This window comes from Macrobrachium nipponense, chromosome 35 (genome assembly GCF_015104395.2).
Source record: "Macrobrachium nipponense isolate FS-2020 chromosome 35, ASM1510439v2, whole genome shotgun sequence".
NCBI classification, from domain to species: domain Eukaryota; kingdom Metazoa; phylum Arthropoda; class Malacostraca; order Decapoda; family Palaemonidae; genus Macrobrachium; species Macrobrachium nipponense.
Window position 1 is genome coordinate 5,998,696 of NC_061096.1, and position 13,696 is coordinate 6,012,391.

At 36.9% G+C, this 13,696-nt stretch overlaps 1 protein-coding gene across 1 annotated transcript in view; it reads right to left on the minus strand.

The window, feature by feature from the left end:
* Positions 1–239: 239 nt before the first annotated feature.
* Positions 240–13,696, minus strand: part of LOC135208406 (mucin-5AC-like) — a 229,572-nt gene continuing 216,115 nt past the window's right edge. The window contains exon 6 of the mRNA XM_064240541.1: positions 240–2,861. Coding sequence (XP_064096611.1) covers positions 2,226–2,861 — 636 coding nt within the window. The 3' untranslated portion in view covers positions 240–2,225. The remainder of the gene's footprint in view (positions 2,862–13,696) is intronic.

Sequence of the window (13,696 nt, forward strand, 5' to 3'; positions counted from 1 at the left end):
GCGTTATTCATGAGGATATTTGAGAATAACCAACTGCATGTGTCATCAGTATTCTAGTTAAACCCGTTTGTTATCATTTATTTGTCAACCAGCCTACATAATCAAACTGTTTGTGGAGAAGATATTTTGGATTGGAAAGGATACAGGACTCACTCCATTACTTGAGGGCCTTTACAGTACTTGCTTGAAAATGTAGTATGACTGACATCAAACAGACTGGGATAATAAGCAGACAAAGAAACCATTAAATTACCTGCAAGGAATTTTATTGACCTCTTTCAAAAGATTTAGGTAAGACGTTTCTCCCGCTACATAAACTGTATGTATATAACAATACACGCCTTTCTGCAATTAGAAATTCGTGTATATTTGCTTACCCGAAAACCAGTAGTTCCCGTTAGGGTGATTATCACAAATCATCAATATATACATATTATTAATACATAAATTTTAAAGATCCTCTTAACTATCCATGTGACAAGAACACGAGTAGATAAAGTATACATAAGTAAGAAGTGCTGTGTAATAAATATAATATCCTTATTACAAACCATCTTATTTCCTAATCTGCTACTGAAGCCTTATTCTCACACAATATATCGTACGACAGGTAAATAAAAGAAAACAGTTCATAAACATACAAACAAGCATTTATACCCAACTCACTTATATATGAAATTCACTTATACACATAAAATCACAAGCACGCAAAAATTAATGTGTGAAAAAGCTTCTTCTTCCTCTTCATCATCATCGCGAAAACCCTCGAGTCATTTGAGTCCACTATCAGAGCAGCATTATTGCCCTTCTCACTCACAATGAGAACTCGTGCATGACGCACAGTTCAGCGGTACAACACCACATAATTATATTCAAGGCGGATTCCGGGAATACAGAAAATAGCTCCGAAAAGAAGAATGATATCTCATAACCGCAGAGATATGCGGCCATTTGACCTTTTAATCCTATCAAATGACCTCTAGTTTTCAGGCTATGGTTACATGTGACACTCCAATTCTTTAGATGAGTCAAGTCATAACACTGATTTACATTTTTAAACAAAGATAATGGATACAAACTTTGCACTTCAATGAATGAAAATGCAATCTGGAAACCGAGCTCGAAAACTACAAAAGATCAATTTCCGCTTTGAGTGCACTCTCCAGAGAGCAGCCAGTCTCTGTTACTTACAGCCCCGGGGTTTCCGTCAAGCTCTCTTAATCTTCAAGTGAGCAAATGAAAGGCCATGTCAGTCAAGACTGTAACATGACGAGGTTAATTTATTATATTTAAAACTTCCATAATTCCTAAGCTCCATCTTTAGTAAAGGCATCTATTAAGTAGCAATGCTTACAAAATATGATTAGACCAAACCTTCATAACAAAAAATAACACAATACACCATTGGCTTTTCTAAAACATTTAGAAAATACACATCAACAAACAATCATCTATTACAACTATAAACAGAAAAAAGCCTTATGCCCTTACTTTCCTGAAAGCTTTCCTTACATGATGATGTAGTGTCAGTTGCAGCGAGAGAAAAAAAACAGGAATGAAGAAAGAAAAACAACAACAGAATGGGGTAGGGGGGAAGGGAGGCCATCCATCACAGATTTACCCGGGTCGGCGACATCCTTCATGGATGAAGAGGCATGTACTGGAACAACTACAGCCCGTTTTAGATGTGAGCAGCTTATTTTAGCTATACACAACTAGAACGGCAACTCATTTCAGTTGCAACTCTATAGGCCATTCAACTTACTAGCTGTAAGCAGCCAACAACGGCAGCTCATGTTACCAATTGCCGCTATGAAATGCAACTCATTTCAGCTGAAAGAAGCTAAGAGTAACATCTCATTTTTGGCTGCAAGCAACTACGAAGGGTTTCTTGTCGTTGGTTGAGCTTCCAAAGGGACCCAATGTCAAGTCTTTACAGAATAGCTTACTGTCGACAAACTTACTTTCTTTCAGGCTATATGAATAAACAGTATCTACATATCTATGGCTTTGGCAGACTAGCAATGTGAAACTTGAAGTGATATGACAACGTGCAAATAGAATAAAATGTTATACAGTTTAAACATAAATATGTAACAAATAGTGACTACGAAGCTTCTTTTGGTATATCACTGGTGAGGAAGGCGTTGAAATCACAGTTAATTCGTCAACACAGAAAGAAAGACATGACCTTTCTTTCATGATTTCTTCCCGTTTATTCTCCATCACATCCTGAGATGCTTTCGAGAATAAGGCCCTGAGTAGCTCCTTTGTAACGACCTCTGCTGACGGCTGGCTCTGGTCACAGGCCTTTGTAGAGGTGCGGTTCCTTTTTGACTTGACGCCAAGCTCCGCGACCGAGTGACAATTTCCTGCAAAGGTCTGTCTGAAGCCGGAGAGCTGACTGTGACTGTGTGCGTGGGCGTGGTTTCTGATGAGGAGACACCAGGCTTGGAGGCAGAGGCAGGCGTGGAGGGCGCCGACGAAGGAGAGTCGGAAGACGAGGTAGTGGTCATTGACTCAGATTCGTAGTTGCTGCTCACACTTTCCTTTGCCATGACTTGTCCATCAACTACCAGCTTCTTTGAACTCACCTCTGAAGGAGTTGCGGGCTGTTTTGAACCATCTTTGGGACAGTCGCTCGGTTCCTTTTGGTCATCGGTGGTAGCAGAAGGTGGTGCTTTCTCTGTACCAGCACCGGCGGTTTCAGTTCTTGGCTTAGATACCGAAGCATCAGAGACCTTCTGAGCATTTTTATCGTCACTTGTGCTAACAGGCTCCTCTAACGCCGGAAGTGGTGTTGCAACTGCAGAATCTGAAGGAAATGCCGCTGCAGCTCGTCGTTTGTATGGCGTTATTACCTGGAAATAAAAAATATATATATAAATATATACGTATATATTTCAAAGTTGATGAAGTTACTGAAACATAAAGGAAATCTCATTCACACCGAATCTTCCCATGAAATTAAAAATCATATCATGGAATTAAACAATCGAGTTTAAAACAGAAGATTATCCAGAGTTCATCTCCATCCTTTACCGTCCGTACTTTCATTTACATTAAACATTATTTCTTTATTTCTTGGAGTTTTTCATTAAAATCCAGACCCATCGCCTAACTAGTGGTTCTCAAGTAATTGATACAATATCGTGTGCTTAATAATTAGAAAAAATGGTAAAGTTAAGGTAAGAGAAGACGGGAGACAGGTAAAATAGTGAAGAACTAATAATAATAATAATAATAATAATAATAATAATAATAATAATAATGGAGAAACAAATCCACTGTTATGTATATGCACATATATTTAAAGCCAAATCTGTACAGACGTATCTTTAAATATATGTACATAATAACAAAACTGCGGATTTGTTTCTCCATTTTAAGACTCATGCTACTATGAGTATTTTTTTATTACTATAATAATAATAATAATAATATTCGACAGTTTCACGGAAGCCAAAGAACGTGATGCCAATGATTACCATCTAGTTCATAGTAATATCGACACTTGGAATATGAAATTTGCTTTTTGTAACCATTCACCTCTTGAGATGGTCCGTGAGCGTTCAGTATCAGAAGACTCACGTTATTTTCGTTGCTTTATTTTTTACTGATACTTTATTCTGCTTTCGCTACTTTCAAACGTTTTCTCAATTTGGCTTTCTGCTGTTCCATATGAATGTTTTCGTATTTTGAATAATATGAACAAAAAGAAAACGAAGCAGAAAATGATTAAAATAACGCATTTGCTTCTTACTAAAATTGATTATTCTTCCCTTAAAAACGGGTTTTCCAAGTTGTCCGTCAGAGTTAAATGAATAAAAATCCGTGATATTCTACTCATGTATGCCTTCAAAATGTATAAACATCCACATCGGGACACTTGATTTGAAAAAAAAGTATGATGGCATTCAGACTTGACAAGAGGAAAATCTCGTTTCAACCACTGTCATTACGGATGAACTACCTATCTGAGTGAAAAGAGAGTTAGGAACATTTCTTCTTAAGGTTGCTTGCCAGAGAGAGAGAGAGAGAGAGAGAGAGAGAGAGAGAGAGAGAGAGAGAGAGGCTGAAAATTTAAGCTCCCTTCTACTTCCATATTAGTGACTTGGATCCTCAGGCTGCTTAAATGTGGCTGTCGGTCAAATTATTATTAGCCCTTTACATTACGAAATGTAATGTGCCTGCCAATCACTATAATGGATGCCATCCACTTAAGCTGAGATCATCCAGTAAACCGACGACATGACTTCGAAAGGAGCCTCAAATAACGTACACACGGGGAGAGAGAGAGAGAGAGAGAGAGAGAGAGAGAGAGAGAGAGAGAGAGATTCTACCAGTGGATCTAAGGTTAGGATATCGTTGACCGTTGTCTAAAAGTTACTCCTGGTGAGTTTCGTTTTTGCTCTTCTAAGACTTAATCATTAATCAGTAAGATTATCAAGAGAGGTCACTCTTCCATCGAAGTGTCTCGAATGGGAACTAAGAGAGACTGAGAAATTTCTGTCTGACTGGAAAAGAAAAATCCATTTTGATTGATTTCACCTATTTCTTTTAGGAACTTGAGGTACTTTCGTTGCCGTCCTTCTATCTGGTTTGTCTTTGCTTCCCATTCTGTTCTGCGGAAGCCTAATTTGCAAGTTAATGGCCGTTTACCCCTGTCCAACTGGAATGTGTGCACATGCCAGTATCAGTAATAATACAGTAACTGGTGGTTGAACTCAAAGACATTTTGACTACATCACATCTAGATCGTCTCTCAGAGTTCACAGGATCTCGCCCAGTGCCTCAGTAATTGCACACAAAAATCATAGCAACTTTTAAATTAAAATACTCTTGCAGAATTCAGTACTATTAACTTTTATAGATATCACGTCAAAATTATCTTAATCATTGATTTATTATCTGGGATATAATATAGCCTGATAAAGATTATATTTAATAGTGAACATATGTATACTATATCTATATATATATATCTATATATAATGCATATGCATACTTACATACATACATACATACATGTGTGTGTGTGTGTGTGTGTGTGTGTACAGAGCTACACATCTTTTACAAAGGGACAGAGAGAAGAGATGAAATCTAAGTTAGGTGATTATCGAACTGATGGAAAAGATTGCATAACACGGCCTCTTTGGTACATTAATGGGGAGGCTCCTTTTTTCTTTCTTAGTTCCTTTTATTCATTCATGGTCAATTACGTGAGGAATTTCCTTTCTTGAGTGTGTTTTTCTTTTCTTTATTTTTACTTATGCCATGTTTCTATAATACTCAAGACGACATTTATTGTTCATATGATGTTCCTTTAATCATTTATAAAGAAGGTGAACCACTGTAGGGTTCGCAAGTCTTGTTACAACCGATCCTGTTTGTCTGTATGTGGCCACGAGATATAGAAGTGTAGTACTGTAGTACTATCCACTGAGTTGCACCACTACAACTTTATGTTTTTATTGTTATAAGTGTTATTTTTGTCGGTAATAATTTCTTGTTTTCCTTACGTCCTTTGTAATATCTCTGTTGTATCTATATTTTGCATTTATAACTGACCTTTAGCTGAAATAAATTATAACACTATCTTTATTTAAGTAAATCAGCCATCAGAGAACATAAAAGAGCTTGAATCCCACAGAAAGCCTGCATTCGAAGTAAAAGTACGACAAACCGCTCTGGGATTGAGTTATCTAGTACTAATGTAAAACTCGTGAGAATGTCATTTCTAAAGCCATTATAATGAATTCACTTGCTTAAATCTATAAATAAGCATATGTAAGTCCTCTCTTACACGACTACACCTTTATCGAAAGAAGAGACTTGAAGGAATTTGAACTCCAGAAATCCAGTCGATCCCTTTCCAGTTACAAGTTTTTCTTAAAATTTCTTATGACATCCGGTTTTGGCTCAGAAATTATTACTTGAAGTCCCTCCCCCTTTCCTACCTACTTCCGGTCGACTTCCGCTGCAACTCCACTTCCTTTCTTCCTTCCCCCATCCCCCCCCTCTCTCTCTCTCTCTCTCTCTCTCTCTCTCTCTCTCTCTCTCTCTCTCTGTGTTCTATCATTTTTATGCTAGTTTATACAGAAGTCTGTATACAATACCCGGTACAATATAACGTTAAAAAATTTTCATTGTCGCCTACAGAATTTTACATGATTACACAAATACGTATACAGTATATAATATTAATAACACACACACACACACACACACACACACACACCACACCACACACACACACACATATATATATATATATATATATATATATATATATATATATATATATATAAAGGTTTTTTTGCCACGAAGGAAAAAATGAAAAAGCGAGATAGCCAAGTACTTCAGGACTTCTTCAGTACTTGGCTATCTCGCTTTTTCATTTTTACTTCGTGGCAAAAACCTTTATTTATACATAGCATCACGTTTTATATACTTCGTGATCAAGTTATTCATATATATAATATATATATTATATAATATATATATATATTATAATATAATTAAATCTAATATATATATATATATATATATATATATATTTATAATATATATTTTATTAATATTTTTTAACCTGAGACTTTACGCATGTACGCCCGCGTATAATGACCTAATCACATCCCTTGGGCCGCCTCCAACCAAGACTATCCGGCATCCCGTCAACCTTACACCTCGTGCCCAAACCCTCGAGGGAGCAGTCAATTTAAAGGGCGTAGGGCACTTAAAACCCATCTCCTGGGCGCCCCTGCTAGGCCTATATAGCAGCTTTAGGCTGGCCTCTCTGACAGCTGTTTAGTGCCGCTTACACGTCGCCTTCAGGATGTTGACAGAGCGAAGGGGCCTCGCCCAGTATGGGGTCCCCTCATCAGATTAGGGAGATAGGGGCATCTTGGGCCCTTCCCCTCCCGCCGACGCCGGTGTCCCTCCTTTCCCCGCCAACTCTCTCATACACAATATGTTCCTATTTCACGATTCAGTGCTCGGGTTAGTTTATGATTCGTTGTTCCTCCCAATAAAACCTCTCGTTTTATCAGGTGACGATTGGTTTACACTGACCCTGTCGTCCTCTGGGGCCTTTTCTCGGCGCCTCTGTAGTGGGATGTGGTGGGAAAAAGGGCTTCAATTTCTCTCTCTACTTTCCTGAATCACTCAGGCACAGGAGTCGTCTGTCATTCAGCATCTGTAATGACCCAGTCTAGACGTTCTTGCTCATTCTTCGTCCGCAGGTCTCGGTTTGTCGGTTAAAGTCTGGGGGTCCACACCAGGCCTTCTAATGTCTTTCACACATCATCGCGTTTACTGCCCACGGGGCAAGGGCCCGTGCTGGCATAAGGAAGCTTAATCTCAATCAGGAAGTCCTCCTCGAATGTTTGCGTTTTTTATTGGTATGTGCGCTTTTTCCTTGCGTTAGTGCGAGCAGTAGCAGGATTTATTATGCTGTGGAGTGAGTGAGTGAGTGTGTGAATGAATAAATGAATGAATATATATATGTGTGTGTGTGTGTGTGTGTAAGGGCAATGCTCTTTTGGCTACAGGAACTGCACACATTGGATTGTTGCCTTCTCAGGTGACCGTGATTTATCTTCTTCATTTAGACTCGCCTAAGTACGATAATAATTTAAAAAATCAGCAGAAAATTAAAAATAAACAAGTGGTTTACTTTTGGCATTAGTCCCTCGTATCAGATACACAATATTTGACGTTAATTTGGTCACCTCTATTTGTTTCATTGCCGTTAGAGGATTGAATATATTTCACCATGAATTTTTATATTCGCTCACTTTTTCATTTTGGGTCTTCAGAAAATAGTAAATATCCATGCCTAGTTAACATTAACTTGAAAATCGTGTTTACTATTAAAGATATAGAAAACTATACTTCACTTTCTAAGCTATCACTGTTTACTATGTTTACAGAAAAACACAAATACTCGTATAAGGGTATAGTCCGCATATGAGAACTGCCACCCATAGCAAGGCTTTTATAACTCTTATAAATGGGAAAAGTAGCTTATTTATAGTCTTTGGAAAGACTTCATTAGTAGTATTATTCCTCTCTCTCTCTCTCTCTCTCTCTCTCTCTCTCTCTCTCTCTCTCTCTCTCTCTCTCTCTCTCTCTCTCTCTCTCTCTCTCTCTCTCTTTTCCCCAATCATCACAAACCACATGTCTGTCTACCACTCAGCTAGTAATTATATAAAGGTTGTTTATTGGGGCTGTAATTCTGTTTTATCATTTTAAGAATACCACCCTCACCCACCGACCACACTCAAAATGCTTCCCTGTCTACCTGCGTGATTATAAGGTGTGTGACAATACTGTATGATCAGAAAACAAGTAAAAAATGTGCCGAAGTTTTTTCGGCGCAATAAAGTTTTCTGTACAGCGTATAATGCTGTATGAAACTCTCAGCCACGGCCCATGAAACTTTTTCAGACACAGTCGATTGTTGACACGTTTAGAGGTGCCAGACGCAGGATCATGGCTAACGTTAATCTTTAAAAAAATCAAAACTACTGAGGGTAGAAGGCTGCAATTTGGGATGTTTGATGATTGGAGGCTGGATGATTAACATAATAATTTGCAGCCCTCTGGCCTCAGTAATTTTTAAGACCTGAGGGCGGACGGACAGACAAATAGCCATCTCAACAGTTTTCTTCCACAGAAAACTAATTAGTGTTCTTGAGTTTGAGCAACAATATGTTTGACTACAGCAATCATCCTACGGAATAAAGAGGTGACAGAGAGAATGTTCTCTCTCTCTCTCTCTCTCTCTCTCTCTCTCTCCTCCCCCGCTCTCAACCTCCTCCCCCCTCCTCCCTCTCTAATGCAAAACCCCCCTTGGCCCATGTTATCTCATCTCTCCGTGACTGTTGACAGAGAAGAGCCTCCACCCAGTCGGGGTTTGGAGATTCATTATGTTACCCTAATAAGACTCCATCGCCCATGATACAGAAGCCCCTTCTTAAGTATTCATAGAGAAAGCAGGCCTCTTTAATACGAGGGTTCTTGCCGTTTTAGGGCGGGGGAAGGCCTAAAAAATGATTCGGTAATGAATTAGGTAGGCGCTACTGTCTAATCACTCCAGCCCCAGAACCACAAGCTTTCCATAGGTTCCGAAAGCCTCGCTGGTGCGTTTCTATCAGCGTTTTCGAAGATATACGTTATTTCCTCTTAAGAATGGAAATCTGCATCAAATTAATATTTTTTTTAAGTTTCGTACGAACTTTAAGTGTAAGCAGTTGCAAGTTTGCTAAGCCTCTCTCGTAAAACGCCTATTATAATTATATAATATATAATCTAAATATATATATCTATATATATATCTATATATATATATAGATTATATATATATATATATATATATATAGAATCCTTTTAAAACCCCGTTAGTAGTATTTTCTATTCATTATACGCTAACCACTGATGATTTTTTTTTTTTTTCATTTTTTCTTTTATTACTTTACAAGAAATCATTTCTCAAGATACATAGGACACACCAAGACATTGCAGTCATTTCTTATTCTTTTTAAAGTCATGTGCATGTCAAATAACAAAATTTCGTAGAAAATTAATTTAGTGAAGATGATGATGATGATCGCTCTTCTTCTTCTTCTTATTATTATTCTTATTATTATTATTATTATTATTATTATTATTATTATTATTATTATTATTATTATTATTATTATTATTATTATTATTACTATCAGCAAAAAATGCGCCTTAAGACTGATAACAAATAAGGTATATCAAACTCCAAAATAGATTTCTTGTACAACATTACAGAAATCGAAATTACAAATACAGCTGGGAGGCTTCCAGAACCTTCCCTGCTCCCATCTTCTGGCTGAAAACAGCTGACTAAGCTCTAGCAGGTTATCATACAGGGAGATATTGCAGTAATTTTTTCCCTTTTTATTATTAGTCATTTTTCCCATTTTAATTATTATTATTATTATTATATTATTATTATTATTATTATTATTATTATTATTATTATTATCCTTTTGAATAAAATGGCAGATAATATATAATCTTTTATATATATTATCTTTTCTATTTTTCTTATTACTCGCTTTAATGGCTCAGCAATACTTCGCAATAATTGGCCAATATTCATATTGGGGATAATGCTGAAAGTGGTATTTTATTCAGAACAGGCTTTATTAATCAAAGGCTGGTATTATCAGTATACTGGTATTATCAGAATACTGGTATATGGGAAGCGTTCCTCTGGTCCAGATCAAGCAGGGGTCGTCGTCGGTGTTGGTATCATTCCATAAGAGAGGTCAATGTCAGGCCGGGGTCGTCTCTGGTATTCAGCTTTAAAATACCACTTTCAGCATTATCCCCAATATGAATATTGGCCAATTATTGCGAAGTATCGCTGAGCCAGAAAAGCGAGTAATAAGAAAAATAGAAAAGATAATAAATAAGATTAATTCGCTGAATTCTGCCATTTTATTCAACAGAATTTGTTTACAAGAGGGTCTTCTTCCAAAATATTATTATTATTATATTATTATTATTATTATTATTATTATTATTATTATTATTATTCAAAGTGTAAAAATATATGATAAGCCTAAGCTAATAAAGGTTTTTGTAAGGAGACATATTATAACACCTTCCTTAAAATTACACATCAACTGAGAGAGAGAGAGAGAGAGAGAGAGAGAGAGAGAGAGAGAGAGAGAGAGAGAGCACACCTCAACAGAATCGATTACCTTTTTGCCAAAGGAGCATAAAACAGAGCAAGAGGACATCATGAAAGAAACATAAACCTGAATTGTTTAGAGCGACATCGACTAAAATAATTTACCCGATTGAAGTGACTCATATAATGGTTCCAATCTAAATTACGTTTTCTCCTTGATGCTTGATTCTGGGGTGAACGAGATTCAAAAAAGATAAAAGAATAAAAGAGTAAAAATGAATTTATTTCAGATTTATTGTACAAACAGAGGTGATTCAAATTCATTAGATGCAGCAATGCTGGAAACACAGAAATTTCCCCTGCAACTCTTTTGCCTTTTGTTTGCCTGAATTCGACTGTCATTTTCAGCTGGACCGATTTGCTCCTTTCTCTGCCAATGACGACTCGGGTTCCACAATTTTTTCCTTAGCAGAAATAGGAAAACTTTCAAATGAATTTATTTATGATATTTAGATTTCCTGGAAATAGCTACACGCATGAAGATTATCATTCGATTATTATTTGTAGTAGGCCTAATTTCATCAAAAACGTTGTTATTAGTTGGCATGTGAACATGTGTATATAGTCTGGTGAGAGAGAGAGAGAGAGAGAGAGAGAGAGAGAGAGAGAGAGACACTAACTTACTATCAGTGAGCAAATGTACCATGTAAATCAATCGTCAGACGAAGGATTTTTTCCACGAATGCTTCCTTTTCTCTGCATAGCAGAAAAGGTCTCGACATCGTTTTTTTTTTGTTTTTTTTTTTTTTTTTTTTTTTTTTTTTTCCAAAGAAACCTTTGTTTCTCTGATTGGCTAAGACCCGAGTCACGAAATCAAAGCAAGAAATCTTTTATGAGGTCTCCCCTACAGTCGTCGGCCGCGGGGAAAAAAGTATGGAAGGATGCAACGCCATGGTGCTCTCTCTCCTCTCTCTCTCTCTCTCTCTCTCTCTCTCTCTCTCTCTCACCTGCTGTAAACATTCATCCAACCAGAATTTTGGAAGTAAGAGATACGAAATAATCATCAGCGAACAAGAGCTTTTCGCTTACTTAAGATAATCTGTCCCTTTATAGACCAGGATTCTCTCTCTCTTTCTCTCTCTTCTCTCTTCTCTCTCTCTCTCTTATGACACAGACATACATACAAGAAGGCAAGAAAGGCATACAGACATATGGAATTTTACCACGGCCAAATTATGAGGCGCACAAAAATTTCCCTTTTTATATAACGTACTAAGCTATTTATGAGTTCTTCTCATTTGAACTTGAATTACTACAGTGTTAGAAAGACTAATCAAGATACAGCGAGCATTCACATTTAAAAAGCGTCAATGCCCACCCAATTTCAATCAACGTTCAGAGAAATATGATGACAAATTCGATAACAGAGCAGCAAGATGGAAGAAAAAATAAAAGATAGATGAAGATAACAGAGAAAAAGAAAAGCCAAACAAACTGATGAATAATGGAAAAGTAAGCCAGAAACGTAGACGCCTTTGGATGAGAGGTTCATCTTTTTAAGTACACGTTCTTTTTTCCACCTAGCACACTATCCAAAATTAGAGCCCCCTCCCTTTGCCCAAAGAAGAACCTCAGTATTACTGCTGGGAATAATAGAGTTGTCTGTTAATTTTCCTTCTAGTTTGTTCTACTTTTCATGATTACAATCCGAAACTCTCCTCCAGACTCTCCGTATCTATCTTTCACAATCCACTTCGCCCTTCCAAGCGAACACAAATAGCTCCGAGGAGCCCTTTCAACCTTCTTCACGACCCTAAGTGCAGTCATGTCTCCCAGCTTATGACCTGTGACCTTTCGTGTCGCTGGATCCCCTACCTCCGTCACGTCTATGGTCTATTTACCCATCATCTCTCTCTCTCTCTCTGTGTGTGTGTGTGTGTGTGTGTGTGTGTGTGTGTGTGTGTGTACTGGCTTAGTCCCTGACGTCCACAAGATTCTGAAGAGATGGCGTTTGAGTAGTGGGTCTCGAATAACCAATTTATACAGGTATCTGAAAGCTGTTTATTTAATTACTTCCGATGAATTTTTCCCGTCTCAATTTATTTATTACGGAGAGCTCCATATTAAATCTACAATAACAATGAGGTGTCTCACTGCAAAACGTTCTCAGCTGATTAGTAAATCCCAATCACAAAGTTCTGAACCAGAAATTCTTAATTCTATTTTCCATAAACTTTTTACAAACGGCCGTGAATCGCAGAAGAAAATGTTCTTAGTTGCCGCCTGTATACCTGTAGTATATAGGCTCATTTATAATTACAACGAATCTATAAAAAAAAACAAAAAAACTGATCAGCTATATAAACTGTATACGGCCACGAAAAGTGAAAAAACAAAGTGCAAGCTCTCTCGTCTTTATTTATTCCCTAAAGTTTGTTACCGATCATCAGCTACCTATTTATTCTTCTTAAATCCCAAGCCACACATACCCTTTACATAAAATACACCAGTAGCAGCAACACTGATATTTGCCTGAGAAATGTAATGCGCATTTGCTGTGCACAGCATATGCAATTTAATCCGTGGTAGGAAATGTGCGCATTATTTCTCATACAAATGTCCGTGTTGCTGCTGGTGGCTTCCTTACTCATAAACAAAAGATGTTCACAACCTACGTACAGGAGCGTGCACACAAAGTGTATGTGTGTGTGTGTGTACATGTATGTATATATATATATATATATATATATATATATATATATATATATATATATATATATATATATTATATATATATATATATATATCAGAATCGACTCCAGGTCCCAGGTCTTTCAATTGAAAGGCAAGGCCGCTGACACCTAAGGCACACGTCATAAAAGAAGTTTGTGTTGATTAATTCTATATATATATATATATATATATATATATATATATATATATATATATATATATAGTTATATACTTATATTACATACATTTTCGTTCTTTTATAACATATGAATTACGATATTACGCGAA